At 36.0% G+C, this 27,147-nt stretch overlaps 1 protein-coding gene across 3 annotated transcripts in view; it reads right to left on the bottom strand.

Moving 5' to 3' along the window:
• MRVI1 (murine retrovirus integration site 1 homolog) overlaps nucleotides 1-25,504 on the bottom strand; it is a 48,547-nt gene extending 23,043 nt beyond the window's left edge. Inside the window, exons 1-6 of one of the 3 annotated variants that reach the window (XM_030451424.1) lie at nucleotides 25,252-25,286; nucleotides 19,181-19,258; nucleotides 16,891-17,011; nucleotides 7,579-7,676; nucleotides 4,674-4,727; nucleotides 3,788-3,937 (exon numbers count right to left, since the gene is read on the bottom strand). In XM_030451424.1, the coding sequence (XP_030307284.1) occupies nucleotides 3,788-3,856 (69 nt within the window). In that variant the 5' untranslated portion in view covers nucleotides 3,857-3,937; nucleotides 4,674-4,727; nucleotides 7,579-7,676; ... (1 more) ...; nucleotides 19,181-19,258; nucleotides 25,252-25,286. Of the gene's footprint in view, nucleotides 1-3,787; nucleotides 3,938-4,673; nucleotides 4,728-7,578; nucleotides 7,677-16,890; nucleotides 17,012-19,180; nucleotides 19,259-24,957; nucleotides 25,027-25,251; nucleotides 25,287-25,326 lie in introns of those variants that run through there. The other 2 variants (XM_030451423.1, XM_008504741.2) reach the window with 2 other exon arrangements.
• Between the last annotated feature and the right edge of the window lie 1,643 nt (nucleotides 25,505-27,147).

The following is a 27,147-nucleotide window of genomic DNA, read 5'->3' as shown; positions in this document are numbered from 1 at the left end:
TGGGTCTAACAGTGAATTGCAAAATTTCAGGTGACTGCCCTGCTGCTAGGACAAAGGAGCTGAGTACACATGTACATTGTTTATACTAATCTCATGACTGCCAAAGAGCAAAAGCTTTTGAATGATGTAACATTAGCCTCAGAGTCACTCACATCCCTTTCTGGACTAAAAAAAATCAAAAGAAATCTTTACACTCTGAAATGTACTCAGGCTGATCGTGGAAGAGAACCTTTAACAGGAAGCTTAAGCTATCTCACAGAAGTGCATCTGCACAAAGATGATACAGAAGTTTTTCATCACCCTCCCCTTGCCTGCCTGCAACTGCTCTCTGTGTTAGGTTCCACACACATCTGCTCTGCAGCCATTCCCAACACCTGGTCATCTCCTAGTACCAGTGACTGCCTGCTACCAAGTCTTTGCTTCCTTTTTGACCCAAGTCCTTCTCCCATAAAAAACATAGGGTGAAACTGACTCCACCTCTATGGCTCAGGTGGGAACTGATCCTCATGCTCTACAAGGATGACCATGTGTCATCTCATCTCATAGGGGTACTTGAGCAGGGCTGAGAGGATGGCACATGCAGTTTGGTCTGCAACACAAGATCCAAGAGGCTCAGAGACACTCAGGGTGGGTAAGATTTGCTGACATTCTGGCTGTTAAAAATCTACCAAGCCCTCAATAAGTATACAGAAAATGTGTTTCTAGAAATTTTATAATCCAGCCAAATTTGGATGGATTTGAACAGTAATGAGGGGAAGAAGGAATAAATCTTTCTGCTAAAAGAGCTACCCTGCCAGGGCAGTCAGATGATAAAGCTTTACTGTATACCACCTGAATCCTTTAAAGCACTGAAGGGGAAAAAAAAATCCTGTCACCTGGCCTCTTAGAAATTAGTTAAAGGGCTGGACTGCATTTCAGAACAAATTTGGCCTGAAACAAGCAGTTATGTGAAAGGCCTCAGAAAAGTTAAACATCTCAGAGAAGATTCTTTGGGGTGAGATGGGGTTTTAAATAAGCTTTATTTTACATGTTTAAGTGCAGTGCTGAGCTTGGAGTTTAGCCAGTAAGCTAATGAAATTTGATTGTAACTGCATCTGGTTGACACACACAAGAGAAAAAATTAATGGGACATCTTCAGAGCAAAACAGATAATAGGCAGTGATTTGATAAAAGTACAATACAATTTCAAATAGGAATCATAAAAAAAAGAAATGTGGAAGCTTGAATGAGGGAACAATTGATGAGTGAGAAAAATTATGAACATCAGAGAAAATTTTCCTCAGTAAGAAGAGCAAATAAGACAGTGTTCAGGATACAAAAAGAGAATAAAACTAGAAATAGAGATATATATTTTTTTTTTTTTATGAAGAAGGAAAGATGGCAGCTCACAACCAATCTTGAAACTGTAGGGAGATTTAAAGGCCGCTATAAATCATAACATAGCTGGTGAGGATTTAATTTTCCCTGCTACCGTTACACATTATTTGTAGAGAAAATTCCTTTTTTTGTATTAAAAACATGGTATTAGTTTTTAAGGGTATCAGTGAAAGCAAATGATAATGCTATATTATTCTACGTGAAATAAATTACTTAAATTTAAATATCAAAATCACTAAAACCAACATTTGACTGTGAAGTTCTATGATATATGGTGAGAGAAATGATTCTGTATAAAACACTTCTAAAATGTTTAAGACCTACAAGACAGCACAAAAACTATAAGTTCAACTACATACTCTTAATTCAGACACTTGAAACAAGTGGCTCAAGTTCTTGGAATTAGGCTAACTGCCCTAACACCTGTGTTAATGTGAATTTCTCAAGTTCTTCCTTCTGGAATACAATGCTAAGGAATACCCTAATGAATGTTATTTAGAGTCAGTCACAAAGGTGAGCACAGGGTGCCGTAAGAAATACTGAAATGGAAAGCCATGTTTGCTTTCTCAAAATAAATTTGAGAAATCTAACCCAGGTTTTCCCATCCTGAAGAAGAAATTTGAAGTAAGTAAGAAATTACAAGTAAGGTTCATTTTCATTTTCTGTTTTGTTTTGTGACTATGTGTGTATTTACACATACAGGAAAAATGTGGGGAAACATCTCTTGAAACAGAATGAGGAAATTGTGAGCCACCAGGTAGCACTTTAGGTAAGATGCAATTCCAGACTTGGAAAGTTTTGTTCGATGGGAAAAAATGAGTCCATCAGGTTTTAGTTCTTTCCAGCACCCCCTCCTTGCTTGCAAGATCCTATCTCACATTAAGCCATTTCACTTGTCACAGAGTCATGCTGTAGAATTCAAGACTCAAGAGTGATAAAAGCCATGAAAAAGATCAAAATCTCACAATGTTGGCTTTTGCAGCCCCTAACTTCACAAGTCTCAACAACTATGTGTTAATTTAAAATCCTTCCTCTGTTACTTTGTGTCTGAAAAGAACAATTTACCTAAAAACAAAGCATTTTGCACAGTTACCTGATTTGGGAATTATTGTAGTTCACTCAAGACCTACCTCTAAAAGGCCAGCACTATATATTTTTAAACCAGTTTCAATTTTTTTTTACGATTAGTTGATTGGAGTTCTTAATTTCTCCCATTTGACAAGCATGCCCTGTGTTAGATTCATTGATATCTGCTGGTTTTTCATATTTTTTCTCTTTGGGTATGTTTTACCCAGTAAGTCTTTTCTACTAAAATACTCATCACACGGTTGAGTTAAAAAAAAAACCAAAAATTTCTTGACCTAATTATGTTCTCAGCTAACAGTCCAATGAACTTGCATCCATCTAGGGTGTTTATCTTAAGCCAGGAAACTAACACTCAGCACAATGTGCAATTTAGATGGAATGCATGACAAATCAGTGTAGAGCTCACTGCTGACAATATTTTCCATCAATATTGAAGTAGCGGATGTTTTCACCTAAAGTGTAGAATACAGTGTCCTCAAAACCAGTGACAGTGATACATTTTTAACTGAGGATGTGCCAGATTATAAATCCTCTCTTTACACAAGTTTGCATACAACACGATGATCTGCATAACCTGTGATTTTGAAATCACAGTAAGATTCTTTAATTCAGCTAAGCTAACAATTAAAAGAAAACCCTTCGCTTTATTAGAACATAAAATTACTTGTTATCATTGGTATAAATTATTCAGAATGGGGTAAGTATAATCCCTTACAGAATTTTCAAATTTATCTGGAAATGTAAAAACATGTAGATGCCACAAATTTGAGTAGCAAAATTATGAGTGTGCCTGGGAAGCACCCATGTGTAGTTCTAGTATATATTCAGCTACTACTGTGACAATAAAGCACTGAGAAAGACTATAAACCAGAAACCAGATTTCTATCTTTCACACATACATGAATTGCATAGCACCTTCTACATCTGTAAAGGCAATGCTAGATCAAGTAGGTCAAGATTACTGTGAAATACAAGCCTAAGTTGTTTTTTTCAAAGGTTAAGGTTTTCTGCAATAAGATTACAAAGGACAATCTTGGCCAGCTTTGATATAAATGGTTCAGAACAGACAGACACATAATCTCCCAAATCAAAGTAATGAACAAGTGATTCTGCAATTTCAGTTCTTATTCCTTGGTCTATAAAATACTTGAAGAATTCTAAGAATATCAACTGAAAAATCATTCATAGCTTCTTTAATTAATCAAAACACACTAGTACATAGCAGTGATTAGACATTATTTTATAAACTCCTAAATATACACAAACAGGTTTCAGCCTCAGGTTTCCAGCAAGTGTCAGAAAACACCTTGGTAAGAGTGCTTACTTTGGCTGGAGGAGAAATGTTGTGTTGTGCCTCTTTTGATTGTCCCTTGTCTTCAGGTAAGGTTGGCATGGTGGACAGTGTGAAGCACGTGGAACTGCAATGTGGACTAACAGGACCATGCACTGCTGAGAATATCTGTTTCAAGTTAGCCTGAAGGCATAAGCACTGTGATCAGCAGGCTGTGTTAGATGCCAAAAAAACAAGTCAAATCCATTTAAAACTCTGTGCTCTAAAACTGAAATCACTTTACAATAAAAGCAGTAATAAGGTTTAAAATTAAAAATTCTATCTTGTGTTTGATCAACTAAAGCCTTCGAAGTCAAGAGTAATTTAGTAAATACATTAGTAAATACAAAACAGATAACCTTCCATTCTTACTGCTATTTCCATCTCTTCCCTCTATTGTACAATTTTTTTTCATTACTATGACTGTTTTGGCAATGATCAAGATACTCTCTCTAAAATCCTCTGAGAAGGAAACAGCATTTTGAATATCCATAATATGCCTTTAAAAAAAGTCCTAATGCTACAGAACATGATCTCAGCTCTCTAAGAAAAGAGTAAAACTGGAAACCCAGATGGTGGCACTCTTCCTCTGAACAAGAGCAAAGCTTAGGTGAATTGTGCAAATACTTGGTGTACATATGCACAGGACAACACTGTGCACAACACTTCTGAAGCAAAAGAGCAGTAATGCCCAAATGGAAAAAAAAATAAAAATTACTGCCTATGAGAAAAATTCTTGTTATTAGTATCAAAAAAAGGAGCTCCCGTGAATTAGTATTAAAGCCTGCACAGTACTCTGAAATGAGAAAATGTTAAATACTAATCCTCATAGCAACCTCATACATAGAGTATGTATTACAAGACTTTCTGTGACACCTACCGGATAGCTAAGGAACAGTCCTCATAAATAAATCATTCGAGTCCTTGGTGGTGCCTACAGATAACAGACAATGCAGTTAGAGACAACCTGGTACAGTTCCTGTCTGGACCAGTAAGAACTAACTATATTTCCTTTACAGTTAATTCACAGCTGTGTACAGAATAGAGCTATACACTTCAGTAGTGTATCAAGGAGGTACATACCCAAGAAGTATAGGTTTGACCTCCAAAACATGTTATTATTCTTTTGCTTTTCTGGATATCAAGATACATGGAACAAAGAGGTTTAGATGAGGAATTCTAAACACTTAGCAGTGTTGTAAGATTAACCTTCTACAGATTTCCCTTCCATTTCAGGGAAGGGCAAAGAAATGTTTGTTTATTGAGGCTGACAAAACTGTCAAAATATTTGGGTTGATAAAAATAAAAATAAAAATAAAATAAAATAAAAAGAGACAAAACCATCACACGGAACACTGAAGCATCCTCAATAATGAGAAGTTCCACATTTTCTTTTCACCAAAAAAAAAAAAAAAAAAAAAAAAAAAAAAAAAAAAAAAAAAAATTTAAAAATTCTGTTGCAAAACCTACAGGGTGTATGAAAACTTTGGACTACAAAAGCAGCTAAGAACCATGCTCTTACTAGATTTATTTCACATTATATTGGAAACTTAATTTATATTTTACTTGAAGAGGAATACCTCACATGAAAATTGATGTAGAGGTAATAGGTTGTAAAAAGGACTTGTACACACAAGTACTAGTGTGTTAAAAAAAATAATGTTATTAGAGTTCTTTAATAACGACAGTGAAAAAAATGCAGCACACATGACATAAATAGGAAGGCTACGATAAAGACCATTTTGAGCAGTGAGCATATTTTTTTCCAGAGGAGTATATGGGGTAGTAACATGTTTCAAGCTTTTGCAGACATTTTAAACCTGTTACAGGTGAATTTCTAGCTCTAATGCAATAAGTGGAAGCTTATCTTTGTATCATTATTTTACACACCTCTGACTTCAAATAAAAGTAGATGAAGCCTTCTATGAATAGAAAGATTACAAAAATGTTTATTAAGGCAAAATATCTTAAAAGTCCTTGGTGTGATGGACATTTATGATTACATATATTTTAAGAAACCCATAGAGATTAGGTAGATAGAAGTAACATTAAACATCTGTGTGTTTCAACAGTTAAGTATTTTTGTATCAAACAGCAGTCACCAACTATTAACAATACATGCAGATGAGAGATAAGTAACAACTAAAAAAAGTGACATTTTCTTGTTTTTCATCTCTGTAATAAAATCCTGGCATCACACACAATTCCTGAGTTTTCAAGAACTCAAATTCAACCAACAACAAAAAAGAGAAGATATAAATCTGGCTGTTTATTTAATCCCTCTTACTGTTTGCCTTGTGAATTTATAATGGTTCTGATAGGCTCAACTCAACAGAATGCTGGGTCTGAAAAAGCAGGAATGTTTCAAGGCATGGCCAAAGTGTATTTGCAGTCCTACATGGAGTTGTGTAAGCTATGGCATCAAAGTGGTTTATTCCTGGTCTGAGCTGAGTTCCTGGTACATACTAAATTTAAAAAAGTAATGCAAGTCATATTGGAAAAAAGAAAGAGCTATTAAGCACATCAAGTTTCAGTTCGTTTTTCAGATTTAAAAAGCAAAAAAACTTAAAAAAAAAAATCATCAGGCTTGTCTAAGAATAGAAAAGGACAAATCCTGAGGTATGTTGTCTTAGAGATGCAGCACAGAAAGTACAGCCAAGGGAGAACGGAGGGTAGAAAGATGAATTTACGGCACCTTAGCAACCCCCAGATTTGGAGTGAACAGAGTTCAGTCTGTCTCTGACAAGTAAGAGCCTTGCTTTGACTTCCTTACAGAACTATCTTGCAAATAGGGAAACGTTCTAAATGTCTGTAGTGATGATCACTATGAAAATTTCTTCTTCTGAATTTCTATTATTATTATTATTATCCTGGATCTAAGCTTGGCTGATCTACCAGCTGAACAGTCTTTGTAAAACTGTAAGCCAGTTTTATCTCCTTTCTGCAAGCATAAACATGTTTCCGTCAAAGAATGAAATGATATGTTAATAATACATGCAATATGGTGAGATACCAAAAGTAATTAATGTCTCTAAGTTACCAAAAGGGCAGAGAAAAAAAAATATCTGCACTCCAAAAAAAGTCAGTGTGCATGAGCACATGTTTACATCCTAGTCATTAAAGCAATTTCAAGATTCTGTTATTTCTTTTGCTAGGCATTGATCAAACTCTGTCTGGCCTGCCTTTATCCTATGAGGGGATGTAATGAGGTTACTGTAGTATTTTATCAGATAAAATGACCCCTCCCCCCCAAATTGTAGTTTTTAAAAATAGCAAGATCTTCAAAATTACCTTTTAAAATTCAGGTACTTGTGATTAACTTGCGTCACAATACTGGACATGGGAGAAGATCTACAATCTTAGTCTGCACAAGCCTTTTGCACCTACAAAATAAGTTTAAAAATTCCAAGAAACTACCCATCTTATTCACCAGATCCTGCTTATTTCCACACTAAGTTGAGACAATGTAAAGAAAAGAAGCTATGGAAGAAGAGAGGATGGAGTGCTTTTAAACATTTTGGCCTGCAATTGTAAACTTACAGCTGAAAATAGTGAGGAAAATAATTAATTCCTGAGCTCAGATTTGTAGTTAGATATAGATCAGTGAATGCAGAGAACTTTCTTTTACCACTGAGCAGGCTTAGAGTACAATCTCCAGGATATGGTGATTGGGAGCTCTATTCCAAAAAAGGGAAAAGTATTTAGAGGCCCTTGGCTTTCAGTGTGTTCTCTCTGCAGCTCATTTTACCATAGTAGAGAAAGCTAAGTATAATCATTTAACTTACCCTCTCTGAGTCACAGCTGAGTACTGGGTTAGTGAAGGCTTAGATAAAGGTGCTTAACTCCATCTCCACTGATAGCTTGGCAGTTGACCTCAAATGCACTGTCACATCAAAGGATACATAAAAAAGCAAAAATAAGCAGTCAGGAAAGCATTTTATTAATATTTCTAGACCTCATGATGCCTGAAGTCAAGTCAAGCAACTCTCATTTGTCAACAATGGGAGCTGCATGCTGATGAACACAGATAAACCACGCAATTCAGAGCTTGTAACTTTTTTCTTTATCCTACAAAGTGATTGCAAAACATCACCACGTTAGAAAGGTATCTCTTTGCACTCCTATGGAATTAATGTAGCATTCTGAATTACGTTTTGAGGCTTTTGCAGTACTTAAAAAACACTAAACCTATTACATTCAAAACATGCATCAGCAAAAATGGTTTATGTTTGCACCACAGGATAATTTTGCAAACACAAAGGATGGTTACAGGATTTAATATACACAATTTATAGTACACATAGTATTTAAGATACATAAAAGTTTGTTGGAATACATCAGCTATATCTTTTTTTTTTAAAAAAAAACCCAATGACACAACAAAACAAAACCCAAAAAATCAGATCCAGAAAATAATAATAATAATAGAGTGGGTTTTCATATTAAATACTTAAGCTTGCAAGATACTAAGATACTGCTTCAGTTAGCTTATCAAAACACAGTCATAGCCCCAGGTCTTGGCTTTATTGAACTTCATGAGATTGGCATTGACTCCCTCTCAAGCCTGTCAAAGTCCCTCTGGACCCAGCCTTCATATGGAAAGGACTGCCAAAGGGAGTTACAGGAAAGGACAGATCTGCCAGGTTCTTAGAGCAGAGCCTTCTCTCTTTCAGTCATGCTACTGCAAGAACCTGGAAGTCCACACATCCTGTGCTGCAGACAGCAGGGGGATTGTTGTGGCCTTAGAACCAAAAGGAGGTGGCAACTCCTCAAGGATGCCATACCTGAAGGCTTTCACCCATCTGTTCCCATTCTCATGCAGTGGCTTGCATCCAGCATGACCTAAATTAATTCAGCTGGTAGCAGTTTTCAAGACCACTTTTAAGACATTCACTACAGAGCAGAGAGAACTACTATGTCCAAGGACTCTGTGGCAAAAGAGAAAACAATTCATCTTATTCTCCATCTCTCTTTCCCTATCTACACAGTCTGATTTGGTCTCTTCTTGTCCTCCAAGTACACATGTAGTATTTCTTAGCTAAGGCCATGGGCGACTCTTCAGAAAGTAGAAGTCAAAGTGAATATGAAGCCATGTACTCAGTCTTTCAAAACACACTGCCTATGTTTTTCACTGATCTTCCTGAAGGTTTATACTCAAATCAAAGAACCAGTTAGAGATCTAAAATTTTAATTATGGTAGATCCTTGACCTCACAAGACATTGTCTTCCATAGCCACATAGCAAAACCTTGCTACACATTAGGAACAAAGTGCAAAAGCATGCCAGAGTAGATAACGAAACAGCCATAACTGCCTAGCAGATCTTACCTTCTACAAGTTTTTAGATACGCTCCTTGCATTTTAAATTTCAACTAATCACTTATAAATACATTTGCTTTCTTAAGTTCAACAATTCTTTCCCTTATTTTGTGTAAAAAACAAAAAAAGCCCCCAAAACCTCACAAAGAGAAAACCCACAACATGAAAAAATACCAACACTCTGCAATTCATAGATAGCTGTTTCCATAAGATCTGTTAACTTGCAAAAAAAAAAAAAAATTATCCTATGTCTTACCGACCTCCTTCTTTTCTATCACTAGGCTTTCAGAAAGACAAGAACGTGACAACAAGCAGCAGGGTTCAGCCAGATGGCCTAGAGGAAACCAGCTGGGTTCAGCTTTGGGGTACTTGAAAATACATATGTATTTGGTTAAATTAGTTCAAGTGATATAGAGGAAAATTAAGATTTGATTTATTCCGCAACATGTAGTAGTTAAAGCATTCAGTCTACATTAACAAATCCAAAGGTTAGAAGACTGTCAGATCTCAAGGCAGAAATGATAGCTTGCAGATTATTTTGGGCAGACTTTAAGGAAATGCAGTTTAAAGGAAGAATGTGAATGTGGAGTGAGTGGGTATTTGGCAGGAAGAGTAAGGATTTATAAGCGTAAGTAACGGCATATAGCAAAGTGTGAAGAGTGGGAGAACAGTACATGAAGTGTTATTCAGGAGGGTTGCTTAAAAGGAAACAAAAGCTAGAAAGTATGTGGAGAAAAAAACTTGTCATATTATAAAGGCAGTGACATTAAGATAGGAATAAATCAAAAAAAGTTGGAAACTTTTATGTGAGTAAAAAATGTTGCTCTCTTCCTCCCCCTAAACAAATTATTATTTGATATAAGCAAGCAATTTTTTTTTTAGGAGGCAGCATTGTTGTTCTATGGTCCTGAAAGACCCCTCTGGTGTAGGACCTAGGCTTCATAAATCACTCAGTAGAAATTGCTAATGGTAGTAATAGTAATGATACCTGGAGTTATTATCACCAAACATGCTTTGCCATAATGAACATCATGGACTCAGTAACAGAGACATTTGGGTCTCTTTCTTCTACTGCTTCTCACAGATTTGGAAAAGCCTAAGTATGTTCTGCTGGCTGGATTGCATGTATTACACATCACATTCTAGTTACACATCTATTTCTGTTGATGATGTAGGCAGAGCTTGGAACCTGAGACAATATTTTCTCAAACTGCAACTTGATGATATTCTTAGTTAATATAAAAAGAGAAAAAAATGTCTTGTTGGGAGGGAAGACATAAGACCAGAGAGAAAAAAAATCATATGCTTTGGTGCTAGTTCATTCTGTTTGAGAAAAAACTGAAAGCTGTTACAGTAAGAAATATTTTCAAGTGCAACTTTTACATATAAACATTCTATAAAATATTTTTTTCCAGGACAGTTGAATATCAACTTTATATAATTTGGAAAAAATGACTACAAAATGCCTAACTTAGAAACATAAATAATTAGAAGGCAATTAGGGCAGAACACTATTGCTTAGTGACCCAGGAGTCTTGTTGCTAGTCATGCAAAAAACTTTCCAAATGAAGAAATAAAACAGAATTCTTTCTTTGCAGATTACAAAGGGTAATCCCAAAGGGCACACTATGTTGAAGAAACCAAGCTTTCTCTGGGATCCTATAACGCAATTGTGGTCTTTCAAGGAGGGAGATTACACTCCACTCTCCATGTTGCATAGAGAAATAAATGGCAAAGCAGCTAAGTATTTTTTTCTCATTTTATGCTTGCTGGACAAAATCAGATTAATAATTGCTTACTTTAGTGACACATGCACATATTTGGTTTTTTTGCATTGCAAAAATCAACACACCTAAAAGAGCATGAATATATCTCACTTCCTTGTTTATGACAAGAAATATGAGTTCAGGTCCATTGAGTTTTTTTCAATATTGCTGTAAACCAGAAAAGGAGTAACTTATCAAGCATTCTAAAACATCAACTTATCCAAATAATCAGCCATTGTGTGGACTTTGACTGCCAACTGCTTATTTGACTAGAGGTAACTTATATGTTACTCCATGATGGCCAGACTAGAAAATCAGTTTTCAGACTCAAGGAAGTCTTCAGTTTTGAGGTCATTTGGACTAATCTCCTCCTTGAATCAGTTTCAGCACTGAAGCAACTTGACTGTTGCTCTGGATTTTGTCCAGTTGCAACCTGATAACTTCCAAGTGCAGAAATCACAGAATTTCTGGTAGATCTAATCCAGTGTGTTATTACCCTCACAGTAATTCTCCACCATGCCCTTATATCTGGTCAGAATATCCCATGTTTTTAGCAATATCTTAAGTACTACCAGGCTGCAACTAGTTTCTTCTCCAGGCTAAGCAGTACCAGTTCTTTCCTTCAGCACTGCCTCACAGGATGTGTGTGTCTTCTGTCTACCATAGTGGCTCTCCCTAGATTTGCTCAAATTTATCAACATCCTTTGGGGCCAAAAGAAGATACAGTAAGCCACATCTGATAAGAACATATTCCTACTCATCCTCCACATCTAAACGGAGAGACCCTCAGGGAACTTCATAGGTAATGCCAGGTGACATGTAATCCCAGCAGTATGAATTGTGTTACTTGAATTTAATTGTTCAGCTGCTTTTTACATTGATCTGGTAGCTCACCCATCAAGACTGCAGTGTCGCAACTTGGATACAGGGATGTTGTATTATTAGATCACTAGCTGCTTTTGCTAGAAACAGTTGGATTTTATGCCCAGAACACACATTGATTCTGCAGGCCTAACTATCTTTGAAGAAGCAAACAAAACCACACAGAACTCTTCCTTCCTGCTACAACATGACACAGAACTGTGAAGAAGCAATAACATTTAGAAATGCCATCTCATAGGATCTTTTGCTGGAAAAAGAAACAATTTTAAACCAGTAGCTACATTAATTTCCCTTGTCAATATTTAGCCTAAGAAACAGGTCATAATAATTAATCATAAAATGTTAATAATACAAAGGATGACCACTCATTTCATTATTACCCAAAGAGAGGGAAGTTCTCCTTTCTCATTCAGGTGTGATGATAATGCAGAATCAGGGCCAAAAGCCCTGTTCTTGCTCAAAAGCTCTACTAAAGCAAAACAAGATTTTGCAAGTATACTTTGCAGAAGGTCTTCTGCTGAATCATCTGCTCTTTTCTATGGGCTGTGTTATTTCTTGCTACTGAAACTATGCTTCTTGGACCATATGAAAAATACACTGAAGAGTACCTTTCAGAATAACAGTCAGATTATTTCACACTATGAAGTTCTTACAGTAAGCATTCCCGAACTGAATTGTTTCAATTTAGATTTAATTTTTAAAGGCTGTGATGGCAAGAGGCAGAGTATTTGATGGACAGGAATTTAAAATCAAAGAACCACAACATCCAGAGGCAGAAATACCATCCTGTTACTGCTGAATTTAGCAAAGAAATTCAATGTTAGCATGGATTTGGTGGCTCATATGGAGCCACCAAATGTTAGCATGGGTTTTGAGGCACATATATTAGCTGAAACACAAAAATTCCTCAGTGTTTCCTTTTCTGCTAATTGAGACAGTTATGGATTTCAAGATGAAAACAATGAAGAGTATTTGATTTAATAAACTGAGGGCTGCATAGGTATTCTATCTGAAAGGATGATATATTAATTAAGACTGAGGTAAAATACTTAGTGTGTCAACACAGAAACTGTATTGTTAAGTATGATCATGGCATGGCTACTCTTTTGTCTCACACAATAAAATATTCACTTGAATTCTTTAGAAGGGTATTTCATAATGCAGACACAGCACTGATTTAAGCCTCAGTCATAAATATCATTTGGTGAGCTTTGTGAGATGAATTGCTTTTGCAAGCAGCCCATATTATGGTTTTCTACACTTCTTTTCAGCTTTCCAATCTGAGTCAGTGCATGTTCCAAACAAGTCCTTGAAATAAAAAGATAGAGGGCAGCTGAATTCTAACTGAAACTTTTATCAGTGCAGTGCACCATATTACCATTACAACAAACTACACAGATACTTCAACTGATTACTTAAAAGTAAGGTTTTGACTACAGACCCTAGTTTGAAAATATCAGTATATCAGGAGGTAGTACTTGCAAACCTCCCTCAAGTAATCCCTGACTGCATCTACAACTTGAGGAGTCAAGCGTCCTGATTCTCTTCTGCTCCTAAATGCCAAACTCAGCGATTTCGCCTGAACCGCATGAGCCCCGATCTAGGAACAGGAAAGAGATTTCTATACTCATTGGTTTGCATCTGCTAGAAAGCAATATTAAAAAGAACAACTTTTAATTTACTTTAAAAAGCTACCCAACACAGAACACTAAGCCTTTAAGAACAGATGGTTTGTTAACCTTATTTTTGAGGGTTTTAACAATTGTTCTCCAAAATCCAGGAGTAGGAAAGTTAATAATAAAGATCAAAGCTATCAGAACAATAAAGGAACTGTTATAGGTTGACTGGCATGTGCTGTACCAAAAGCCACATTCTCCTGGGTTATTAGACAGCAGAACAAAGCTTTGAGTAAAAAACAGCTCTGCTCTTCTGGAATAGCACAAGCCAAATGTAGAAAAATGTTCCTGATGTTCAATTTGTCAAAATCTTTCCCTGATAACATTATTTACCCAACACCATTCCATCACTGATTTTGTCCAAGAGTTGATCCAAAAGCAATGAACTAGCTGCATATACAATCTCATCTCATTGGCATCTAAAAAACCCCACACTCATTTATTATGGTTTTAACAGAGTTGTGCATGGGAAGCCCTCAGAAGAGGTGTGCTTTAACCAGAGAATTACTTCTGCAGGAAAGAGGATTATAGACTTTGGGGTTTACATTTTATATACTAAGTTCTAAAATTTTGGCCTAAAAATATAACATGAGAATGGGAAAGATGAGAAGACCATAAAAAGAGCAGTTACTCATAGAAGAGAAATAGGACATACCATGGGTCAAGATTTGCAACAGAAACCTAAGATCTCACTCCAGTTGTCCTCTGTTTCTTTCAGTGTGCATCATCACTATAGGAAGCCAATTAGGCACAGTTTTGCCTTTTTGTCTAGAGGTTTACATCCACAGTTTAGCTCAAGCTGCTAGTGGCTGAGGCTGTGTGACATGTCCTATTCTACTGTAGCTGCTAAGTCAACTGGAGTGTCTGCTCTAAAATCAGGAACTTAATTTAGGCTCTCTGAATTGCACTCTGGAGGAGCCCCTCTCTTCACAGCTGCCTATGGGATAAACCTAAGGAGACAAACTTCATTAGAATAAAATGAATATTTTTTCACATAACCCCCTTTCCTGAAGTGACTTCTGATTACCTTCCAAATAAATTCCTTGGAGCAGGGGAAGGAACAGTGGGCTAAAGAGAGAGAGCTCCTGTCCTTCTCTTAATCCTTAGTTCTATTGCCTTGGAACTTAAATTACCGAGATATAAAAACCTTATACTTAAATTACCGAGATATAAAAACCTTAATTCCCTTTATTAGTCTTCTATGCTACAAAAATCCTAGGCCACAGTCATCAGGAAACTATCTTCCCAATAGTTTTGCCTCACAAACAGAAACAAGTAAGATCTAGAGTTACTAAGTTTTCTATAAATAATGTATGTTCCACTACTCTTTTTCCATATCCTTCCTTTATTTCTTCTTTAGAATACATAACAACTGACTACAAACAAGTAACACTTGCCAATCTAGCTTAATAAACAAGACACACTGTGTGTAGATCTATGCAAAAAACACTTTTAAGTCTATCTAAAGATAAATTAATATCATTTACTCTGTTGATCTGTGTAAATAAGATTGTATCAAATTGTGTTGAAAATGTTTCTAAGGCATGTAAAGATTTTTCACAGCACAATTTTTCTGTTGTTCTTAATGTTTCTTAATTAGAACAATGTTTATTTTAATTTCCATGGCAATTAATGGCAACCCACAAGCCAAGTGTTTTGTTTTTATCCCTCCTGAAGAAAAATAAAAAAGTATGTTTTTTTAGTACAAAGAGGATAATGTTACTAACTGAACATGCCATTTTTGTGTTTTAGTTAAAGGAAATATTTAAATTAAAGTCAGAGCCAGCTATGATTTTTTTCCCAAAATTCTCATTAGCCAGTTGACTCAAGTTATTTTCTGAAGAAACAGAATCTTCAAAATAAACAAACAGTACAGCTAGAATACTTTCCATAACAATTCATTTGCCAACCTCCGTGAATGGTACTACACTTTTCTATCACTTATGAAGAAGAAAAAACACTTCAGTTCAATGCATGTTAAGCATGTTTCTAAACTAAATTGAAGCAAAAAGCAAAACCAGTCACATAGATTGTTTGAAACAGAACTGATACGTTGACTTGAACATTGTTCTGCAGAGCTTCATGAACATGAAATGACAGAGTAACCAATTTCGCAGTTTTAGTGCTTTGCTATTAAAGTCACATTTCCTTCAATTTTTTCAGCAGACAAATAATGGAATTTTATGTAGTTACTCACCAGGTATATACTCTATTTCCACAACTGTAACAATCCAAAATCAGGCATTAGTCACCTAACATTTCTAGCCAATTTACTCTGCAAAGGCATGCAGATGTTATGCAGACGTTCACAAAGCTACACAGTTATAACCACAGTTATTCCCTTACTGTGGTGGGTTGATATTGAAAACATGCTGAATATGCTTTACATTACTCAGTCTTTATAACTGAGCAGAACATTGAAGTTTCACCAATTTAAATCATTTTTATCACACAAATGCAGAAGGAAACACTAGAACCATGTGTTAATCCAAGTGAAGGGTGCAACAGTTCAGTTCTGAATTATTCAGATCTATTTCTTCATGCAATACTTCCAGTGTATAAGGGCACACCTTTCACTATATCCTGCAGATATTTCGGAAAAGCTGAGGTTTTTTGGTGTTTCTTTCTTTTTCAAAAAACCTATTTAAGAACCTCAGAACATTCAAAATACCAGCAACATAATTCTTCAGCTTTTTTACATAAATGCTTGCTAATATGGCTAAGATTTACCACTATATGAAGAAGAAATGATCACTCTCCAAAGCACTTAAGTGAAAGTGGCCACTTTATCACTCTTTCACCTGTTTATCAGATGTTAGTATCGTGTACTACTGCTTCAGGATAGGTACTAAATAATAAATTAAATACAGTAAAACTCATCATGTTATCTAATAGTCTGTCTGGTCTTCTGAACTTCAGAACTAAATCTCTCTTTTGTCCAATACCCAAACCATACTGCAGTTACATAAAGAGTTTTAGGTTGTTCTGAAAACCCACTTAGGCTGAACATTGAACTCAGTGGGAATTATGTTTGATAGTTATGGATAAAAACATAGCTTTTGAGTATTATTTAGGCAATGCATCTATGATTTTTATCTTCTATTTCATTAACTTCAGTTTCTAATCTAGATTGCAAAGGATTAACATTTTCAGACAGTAAGCTACAGTAAGGTATTATATAAATGGTATCCAAGTCTTCTCATTTAAAACTTCTGTACTGTTTTTATGAACAATTTAATTAAAATAGGTTTATGAAGCAGCACTTACTTTAAAAACCAACAAATGGTTAACATACATGTATGTCAATCAGAATGACTGAAATAAAAATCAAAACTGTTACAAAAAAAAGTGCTGAACAATGTAACCCATTGGGTAAGACCTGCAAATGAGAAATTACTGACTCTTTCAGATAACTGAAGTAAAATCTAAAATGCAACCAGGAAGCTAGATATTACCTATTTGAAGAATTTAAGGTCTGGAACTGTCATGGTCGACAAAGTGCCATGTAGCACAGGAAAAGAAAGGAAAACAAAAATTCAGCAGGCTGATGGATGGAATGCTGTAGGCAGGAGCTTCCTGTTTCAAACATAAAGAGAAACAATTTTCATGTTATCTAAGAAGAAAAGGGCATTTTTGTTTGTTTGTTTAAGGAAACAAACAACTTCTACCAAACAGATGATCCAGTAAAGAAGGAAAACAGGATGTTACCACAGGTTGATTTATTTCAAATAATTACAGAATAACTAAGCAGTGATTAACAGAAAGGAAGTATATACTCTGTTTGCCTAAGAACAGAAGAAATCTTATTCTGCCATTTTTAAATGAAGTTCACTTCAAGAAAAAGGGCCTCTAGAAATTTTTAAAGTGACCTAAAAGAAGCCAGTGGGGGAGTTCATATCAGGTTCAACATCTCTCCACTTTTGGGAGAGCTTGGCTAGTGATGCTGGTTTTCCCAAAGTTATTCAAAACTCATTATATCAAGGAGGAAAAAAAATAAATTAAGTATATATGATCTGATCTATAAAACTACTACTTGGCTATTCTGAGTAATCTTCAGAGGAGTCCAATATTTTGCTGTATATTTTCAATTAAAAAGCAAAACCTATGACAGGTGATTAAAAGGGTACCTAAAGGAGAAGATGTAAGTGAGCAGAGCCTGTGACTTGGAACTCCCAAGTTTCTTGCACACTGACCTCATGTATTCACAAAGGGACACAGTTACTGGAGAAACCACTTCCAATGCAAGTAAATTTTGAGCCTCGACTGCCTGTTTCAAATGACCAGAAAGCAGATGAGAGCTGTTGTCTCTGGATATTGTTTTTTTCTCCCTAGCTGAACTTCAGAACATCTGTTGCATAAGGGAAGACTAATTAGAATGGCTGCCCCTACCCAGACCATTGACATTTATTTGCCAGGGGAAGAACCTGTCTACTAATGACATTCCTATCAGCCTGACTGATGTGCCTGAAGAGCAGAGAGTCGGGTCTCTAGCCTGGTCGCAATGACTACAGAAACCTTAGGTCTTTTCTCTTTAGGCAATGGAGCCTTGGTGGAAAAATCTGCAAAGTAGATGAATGTCTGTTTTACAATCTGACAGTACTCTGCACTGCTTTGGAAAGAAGACATCAGGACTGCCACCAACTATTAGAACGTAGAGTGAAATCACAGAAGACTTATCAGCACGTACCTTTCATGATGTTTTACACACATTTGCAAAAATTTTTCCAAAATAAATCTAAAATACCAGTGTACCAACAGTTAGTTTTGTAACCAATACTTCTTTTCAGCAAGAAACAAGTTGTTTCTAAGTAGTTACCTATGAAAACATGTTCTTCAGGTGTTTTATTTTAATAATTTTGCATCGTATCTCACTTATCATAACAAGCTCACTGTCCCCAAGTTTCCTGCCAGCCTTGAGGGACAAGATACAGAATTTGCTGTGCCTGGTTTTGAGCTCCACACATGTGGGGTTGCAAGCTGTCAGATCATACAGAATCGATGATTTTAGCTCACAGTGGACCCTTTCCTCCTTAGCACCACTAAGCTGGGTATCTCCTCCCATACCACACCACCAATTTTCACTTGTAGGAATGTAATACTTTTAGATTCTCTCGCCAAATTCAGCAAGTTGGACAAGTTCAAAGGCTATTTGGAGGGAATGACGGGAGGGCAGGGAAGGAGGGGGAAGGATAGTTGGCTGACAACCAGAACAACAGCATAATCTTTTTTCCAAGGGAAACAAGACCAAAAAAATTTGGAAAGAACAAATGCATAGCTAACATTTAAAGAAGGCTAGTGGACAATATATAGTGAGAAATGAGCCTCTAACCAACAGCCATATAATTCTTTTTTCCTTGGAAGCCATTTTGTCTGTTCAACTCTCCCTGTGCTTCAGTTTCAATCAAAACTGCTCCAGGGAATGGCAAGTATCGGACACATTGCATTTCCATGGCAAATGCAAGTTCAGGGGAGCTCCATTTGAAACAACTATATTGAATAACTTTAAAATACAGAATAAACTGATGTCCTAACAATTGTGGTGAGGGTGCTGTAGGTACAGGACACAGTTCTACAGAAACTAACATTTAAGTATTTCAAATATTTACAGTTTCATGAAACACAAAAGCTACAGTTTGTAAGTTTCACACATCTCCTCCCATTGCCTTCTCCCCTCCTCAATTACATCATTCATATAACCCCATATTCTTAACAGTAAAAGTTTACAATATTGTAAATGTAGCATACCTGTGTTAATTATACAAGCACAGTATATTTAACCACAGAAGCATCTCTCAGGTTTGACATAAAACATAATGATTGCAACTGTTAAAAAACAAAAAAACAAAAACAAAAGCAAAAAAACAAAAAACAAGTATCAATAAATATTTATAGATCTAGCATTTGGATACCTCTATAAGGTCTTCTAAAAAACCAACCAAACAAATCCAAACAAAAGCAAACACAGTTCTGTTGTCATTTTTGTTTAAGAATAAAACCATCTGGAAGGTGGTTGTCCAGTACCCCATGCAGAACAGTTTAGAAGGAAAGCAAAGAATTCACATAGAGGTTGAGAAAGACGTGTATCCATGCATATGGAAGTTTGTACAGCTGAAGAGCTACAAAATGTCAAGTTTCTCAACAATTAAAACCAAAATTGAAATATTAAATCTCAAAGATGCTCAAATTAATTTCAAAAAAATATGGTAATGAGATTACAAACATAAAGTATTCTGTAGTAGAAATGAGAGGTGCTACACTCAAGGCAGCTCCTATTTTAACTATAACTATAAGCCACATATGTGGTAGTAGTTTATTTAAAAATTAAGTAAATTGCATGTCCTTAGAAGTATTAGAGGATTTAAGTGTGCCCTCAAGCTACAAAGCATCATAGTGCCTCTAAGAGTCATTTTATCCATGTTTACCAGTATAGTGATGCTTGAATAAGAACATTAATCACCATCTAACAACTGAAACAAAAATTTCTTTTTATCACTGATAAAATAGGTCTTACTTGATGTAAGACCTCTGAATAGGCTAAGGAAAACACTTGAGATAAGTATGTGACTCTTGTGGATTACCATATTCAAACTGAATAGCACAATTAATGCAGTTTGAGCCAGTCTCATTTGAACCTTGATTCTTCAAGCAATTAGGAAAAAAGAGAACAGAACAGTTATATTGCCTTTAAACAAGGCTCCAGTTTTTCCAAGTCATCTTATCCATGTCTAACTTGCTCCTCAGGAGAGGAGAGAACAAGGCACAGAAATGCCTGAAATAACAATTCCATAACTGAACTCACAGTTGCCAAAATTACATGCCTTCCTTTACTTGCTATGTTTTATGAAGGAAGTTGAATTTCCTGTTCTCTTCAAGAAGCAACTGAATGTCCAAGGCTTTTAGTCCCAGAGAGATGCTAAGGATTCCATTAGCTACCACTTAATTTCTTTTATTTTTTATAGCAGGGTTCCCATAACTGCCTCAGGAGCAAGAGCATTTCAGACTGATGACTACTGCAATGATACAAGGAGGAAAACTACACAGCCCAATGCACTATGGATGCTGATTTTCACGCTTGATACCATGGGACTAGAGGAATTTAGAGAAAGGTCAGCATTTTCAGCAGCTTCTCTTGCAAAGAAATGGGAAGTTGCTCAAAGTATTGAACTCTGTAAGACAAGTAATGAAAAAGCATCTGAATTAATTAGGAATCCTCCTGCCCTTTTTGAAACAGGGACTTTGGGATTTGTACCATTAGGCTACACTTTGCTCATTTTCCAGGACACCTGGAACTAGGTGGCAACTCAGCTCACTAAGATAGTGGGGATCTTTGTTCTCAGTCCCACAGTCTCCCTGTCCCAGAAAGGGCTGGCAATGAACTGTGGCAATTTGTACAAAATTGAGATTTTTATTACTATAGCAACTGAGTGTAGGCATTTAAACACAGCAACAGACTTTTTATAGCACTTTCTTGCATGCTAAAATGGCATGTTGTTTTATTTTCTAAGCAGATACTCAGAAGATAAGTTGATTCTACAGCACCCACCTTCAAAAGGAACTAAAAAACCTCCCAGCTTCACAACCTCTGAATCATATAAGCAGACAGATAAGTGCAAGACCTACTTTGAGTTTAAAGGATTTTGTTTTGAGAGAGCATATCACTAACTACTACCTGAGAGCAACACTAGATGAAAAACTTCACTGATTTGTGCCCATTTTGTAAAAAGATGTGCAAGAAATCTACAAGGTCCTACCCAGAAGGGAAAAACTTTTTCATCAGCTCTGATCCAGAAAAAGGGAAATTTTCTTCACAGTAAGTGGAGCCAGATTCTCAGGAGGGAGGGATCAAAATCCATGGAGACAGACTCCTATTTCACGCACATGGGCAAAGCTCCACATATTCCAAGCACAGCAACAGTGACTTAGAAGAAGTGAGAGCTTAACCTGCTATGTGGTTTAAGGAAATGCAATTCACCATTTTCATAATTAGAAATGCTGCTTTTCTCTGGTACAGTACTTTTCTGTATCCTTTAAGTTTTGTATCAGTTTCATGAGTGATCAGTGAAAAACACCACTTAATGTTTAATGTAATTTCTGAACACATTCCTAAACATGGAAATACCAAGAAGCAACAGGACAGATTTCCTGGGGGATCTTTAGGTATTATTCACCTTTCTGTTATTATTATGTGTCAGCCTTGTATAGAGTGGGATAGTTGGTGTTTGCCATTTTACCAACAAAAAGCATTTAAAATCTGTTAAACAGGAAATGTCAAAGATTTTTTTTTTTAAATCCAACAGGAAATGTCAAGAGCTTCCTATAAAAGTACAAGTTTGTTAGTATTCCAGTGAGTCTATACCATTAGCATGAAATATATGAGTTTTGGAAGGGACATTTTAATGTTGTATTTTATGAAGGAGAGATTTCAAACGTATCCCAAAAGCTCATCACATATACTAAAAATGGAGTTTTACATGTTGGGGTTTAAAAATATATCCCACAAATTCTCTCTGTGTCCCTTGAAGATATTTTCACTTGATTCAGTGAGTATAGACAGCAGTTTTTAAGTCTCCTCTTGGGGCAAACTCCACTCTCTGTTACAACTAGGCCCTATATTCTATATTATTATATTCTACTACCTGCATACATACACCCACTTCTAGAAACGCCATTTCAGAGATATTTTAGAGAAACTGGGGGAACATTTGAAAATTACTAATGCATTTTTCTTTTCCAAAATTTCAGAAAGAGATGACATTTTAGGCATCCTACAATTTGTTAGTACATCCCTCTAAGTTCAAACTAAGATACAGTTATAATATCTTATATGTAGTGCACTGCTGTTACTCAAATTCTCCCAGATTTCTGCTATCATAGCCTTTACCTTTGTGGTAGTCACTAAAAGCCTGATCTGGCACCACTGAAGTAAATGGAAATTTTTCTCATGTTTTTGAGCACAGGCTCAAAGCCAAATTCCCCATGTATAATTTCAGCATTACAAAACATTCTGCAGAATTATATAAACAGCAATAAATTTAGTCTGAAAGCAAGCCCCTAGCCCAAAGCAATTGCTGTACTTGACCCAGCAGCACAGAATTTGTACCACGTATCCATTTCCAGGATGCCAAATCTTATAACTGGTAAGAAAAAAACGTGGAACTCCTGCAAAAAAATGATCTGCCCTCCTCCCTCTGTTTGCTATGTCAACTTTTCAGTTCATTTGTTCTTTGCAGAAATTGCAGGATCTAGCCCAGTGGACCCCATCTTATAGCCATGAGATAACAGCTCTGTTTGGATAATCACCAGTGTAAGTGTATTTGCAGGTAAATTAGAAGACATCACAATGATTCTAAAGTATGACTTTGCATCATGACAAAACACAACAGAATATGCTTTAGCATTAGCTGGGGAAAGAAATTTTCAGGTTAGCAGAGACATTTGACAACGATTGCCTTCCAAGTTTGCAGGTTTCCCTCCCCCCCCTCCAACCCTTCCCTCTCCAAGCAATTCAGTTAACCTTAAAAAAATCTTACTATATACTTTCCAGGGAGAGAAACTTAGTTATTTTTTGAAGTGCTACCACAACAGTCACAGTCTAAGTTCTCCACAGCACAGCACTACATGTGTATATAAGCAGCAACTCATGTCTTGAGGAGCTAGTTTACAAGCTTACAAAGATCCATCACCCACTGAGATTTCCTTTTTTTCAGTGATTCTTAGATCCAAAACATCTCTGTGACCCACTTTTCGAACGAAGTATAAGTGAAGAACACATCACGAGGAAATTCTTTTGCTTAGTTAACAGAAAGGCTGCAAGTTAGGACAAAAAAGGAGATCTCTCTCTGCCCACAAATCTCCCAGTTCTTTTAAAAAGCCCAAAAACCTTAAAACAGCCAGCATTTTCTTTCCCTTTCCACTCACAAGCCATTTGATGCTTCTTTTTCCTGGACTTCTACACTCCTCTAAGAACTGCAACTAGATGAGGCTAGAGAACCTTGTGGCATGTAAGGAACATACACATATGACTCTTGAAATGAGAAGCTTTTGTCTCTTCTCAGTACTAACTCCCTGTACCTCAATTCCCATATTATGTCTTATCCACTTTTTTGAAAGAGATTTGACACCACACTATCATTAAAAGCTGTCATAAAGCAGATTGATCCAAAGGACGATAGAAGAAGCTGGTGCTAAGGATTGCAACTATTAATCTGGCTGCATGAAAATTCTTAACTTCCAGTGCTTTGGTCCCAGATAAATAGGACTATAAGGACTATGAATCAAACATGCACAAAGACTGGAGGCAGGAAGATGTACAGGTTTTGTGTCCACAGCCAATTTAGAGCTTAATCCAAAGGCATGTAAAGCACATAGGATTATCAGTGTATGACAAATAAAGTGGCACATGCAAGACCAGCAAATCAGAACAAGGGCCTTTGGAGGCTAGAACATGCAAGGATATTAAAAGAGTGAGAACTCTCTAATATTCTGCATATTAGACTGTTCCTTAATTTCCATTTTTATAAGTACATTATTACAGTTTGGTGTAATTGTTGAGTTGTGATATAGTAGCTGCTTAAAAACATGGAGGTCAGTTAGGAAATTAACTCAAAAATACTAAACTCTTCACTGATGACAGTCAGGAGAGACAGAAAAAAAAAAAAGGAAAATTAATTCCAATTTTTGTAATCAGACCTGAAATGTTCTAATAAGTTAAGGTACAGTTAACACATTATCTTGAAACTGAATTAAGTGAACTTTGATAAAAACCTAGATAACAACTACCACATCAAATATACATGCAGTAACTGTTAACACTTGCAGGAACACTATCTGTGCTCGAAACTCTAAATTGACCCAATCTTTGCATAGCATAAACTAAAATTACTGTCTAATTGCTCCACAAAGATGGAGATTTACTGGTGAAAAGACAGAAGTTTTCTCTGGATGAAACTATGCTATATACAATTTTAAAAAATCAACTCACTAAAACAAGTTGTTTCTAATATGAATTAGTAACAGAAATCAGAGTTTTCCATTTCAGACATCATTTCCTGATACAGAGTTCATTTTTCATGTTGCATTCATACTGCTGTCTGAAAAAAAGTGTTTAACATACACATTCATAACACATAAAAAGTGTCCATTTGCCAAGAAAATAAAATACACTTAATTGCAGAGTACACACCAAACAGCACAGATAAAACTGAAGACTAAAATATCAGGAAATGTAAACATTGTGATTTTTTCCTACTACAGCAAACATGCTTCAAAATTTGAAGGCAGTGTTTTTTTTCTGTACAACATTCCAATTAGACACAATTTCATGGTATTAATTTACCTCTAATAGGATTAAACCAAACACATATTGTATAAAGAAATGGCTCTGGAAATACCTTTTTAAAAGATAGGTTCCAGACAGAAATAGGTAACCCATCAAAATTAACAACTCAGCACTGCTAAAAGCAGGGGGAAGGAATGTCATACTACTAAAAAAGAAAAAAAGAAATCTATTAAATATATGTTACCTTATGGATGTATTGCTGCTGCCCAGTGGTTAGCACAATACCGATAACTGTATCCATGCATCACGTTGCCTTGAATTTCTGACTACCTACCTCTGTTAATAAATCTCAGTATAATTAACACAGCTTTTTTTTTTCACTCTTGTATATTGCTAAAGTACAAAAGAAGATTTAGGTTTCATTAACTACGCCTACATTTGAAGCAGCTAAAATTTGAAGAAGAGGTAGAATTTGAAAGGGGTGGGGGGAAGAGGTAGAAAAAAACAGCAACAGTTTCACAACAACAAGGTACTGTACCTTTAAGGAGGAAATATGGTTCTGTTCTGTTTCACAGCTGAAAAAGAGCTTATTCTCAGTATAGAGATTACTTACCTAAAACTTCAGTTATTCCTCTTTTTCCCCCGCAGGCCAGCCTCTCTTTCACTCTTGGGAGCTTTTACCATTTAAGGTCAATGTTGCATCTGGCTCTAGTAACTAAAGCTGAAGCAATTTTTAACTCGGAGATCCAACAGGCTGTCTAACATTAGAACAAGAGTTTAAATTTAAAGTAACTCCTCAGAAAGCCTCTTTCTTGCCTCAGAGAATTACAGAATAAAAGGCTTTCCTATTCTGGCATAAGCACTCCCAAGTAAAACATGATAGAGACATCCCATTAGCATTCTTCAAGTTCACTGCATATAAGGCTCTATTACTCATTTCTGATTAAAATGGGCAAGTACAAAGAACAGATGAGATACTTTACAACATGCCACATTAACCCTTAGAATTTTTTAGTGAAACAGCTGCTACTATTTTTCATTCTCCCTCCTCCCTCTTTGTTTGGTCGGAAGGAGTTTAAATTAGAGAGCCAATACCAGGCATGTGAACTTTTAAAAACTGTTGGCTTCAGTCCAGCCATGGTCTTTGCTCTTTACTTTCAGAATATGAATAGTTCTAATTGAAGTCCACAGAAGTTCCTTGATCCCATGAGAAAATACAGCTACAACTGGGGCATGAAGAGGAATGAAAAAAATCCTTATATTTACCAGATTATATTCAGTTACCTATAGGACAATCACTTGCATGTGATTCAGAGCCCAGCTCTGAAACAGACACAGATCTTACTCCAGCCCTTTAGCTAATTCAGATTATTTACAAGTATTACATCCACAGATCCCAACTAAGAGTTCTGCTTATGAAGCGAAGAGTCAGGAGAAAAAAAAATCCAACAAATGACAGGCTTCTCCTCCCACATGTATATATGTACATGTAATTCCATACTATGGTATTCTAAAGTACCAGTGAAGGAAACCAGTACTGCACACTAATCTAGGCCGAATTCCAAAAGTTATATTTCTTCTCTAATTTGCTATTCATACCAAAGTTTGGACTTCCTAGCATATTCCAGTTCAAGCAAAGGGAAATTAAAATATTGCTATAAAATACTTTAATCCGTAAAAACAAAAGCATGACTTTGCTTTTTCTTAGAAAAAGAACACAAGACAGACTTTTTTTAGGCTTTAAGCTGACATTCCTTTGCTGAATTAATCCTAAATATTAATTCTGTCCACATGTGAAACTTGGTATCAGCATATATCTTAATCATACTGATCCAGAATTCTTGTAGACTCAATTAAAGGCCCTAGGTTTTAAGTATTAGTAATACTACATTACCACATGGTAAAAATAAACTCATCAAGTAGTGTGGGAAGCTTTTATGAGGGATACAGTAACAGATCTCCATTCCTACAACAGAAAGTAAAAATATCTACAAGCTCTGACCAGAGACTGACTTTGCTTAATACTTGTTTTCAATGCTGAAATTTTACATTTTGTCATCTATTCTAAAAGTTCCAAGCATCCTATGGAAAAAAATGATAGAAAATTTAATCCATCTCTACCAGTAGAACTCTACAGAAAAGCTTTGTCAACCGACATTTCACCATTCTGACACATCTACCAGTCTGCTGGTACTTGTAGGGTAAAAAAACCTCACTATCCAACAGAAGAGGCAACAAACAGGATATGTTTACACAAGTGGTTTGGTGATTAATCTGTTAAACCACCTGACATTAGGAGAAGGTAACAAAACACGAGCAAAAATCACACAGATATACCCTTACTGATTTTACATATAAAATTCAATTAAGATTCCTTTGACTTCTGGTTAAACCTTCTTACTGATAGGAACCAATGGGAGTGATGTGTAATTTT

Source organism: Calypte anna, chromosome 5, assembly GCF_003957555.1.
Source record: "Calypte anna isolate BGI_N300 chromosome 5, bCalAnn1_v1.p, whole genome shotgun sequence".
In the NCBI taxonomy this organism is placed as follows: Eukaryota; Metazoa; Chordata; class Aves; order Apodiformes; family Trochilidae; genus Calypte; species Calypte anna.
The sequence above is the reverse complement of the archived record's forward strand: the minus strand, read 5'-3'. Positions and strand labels throughout refer to the sequence as shown.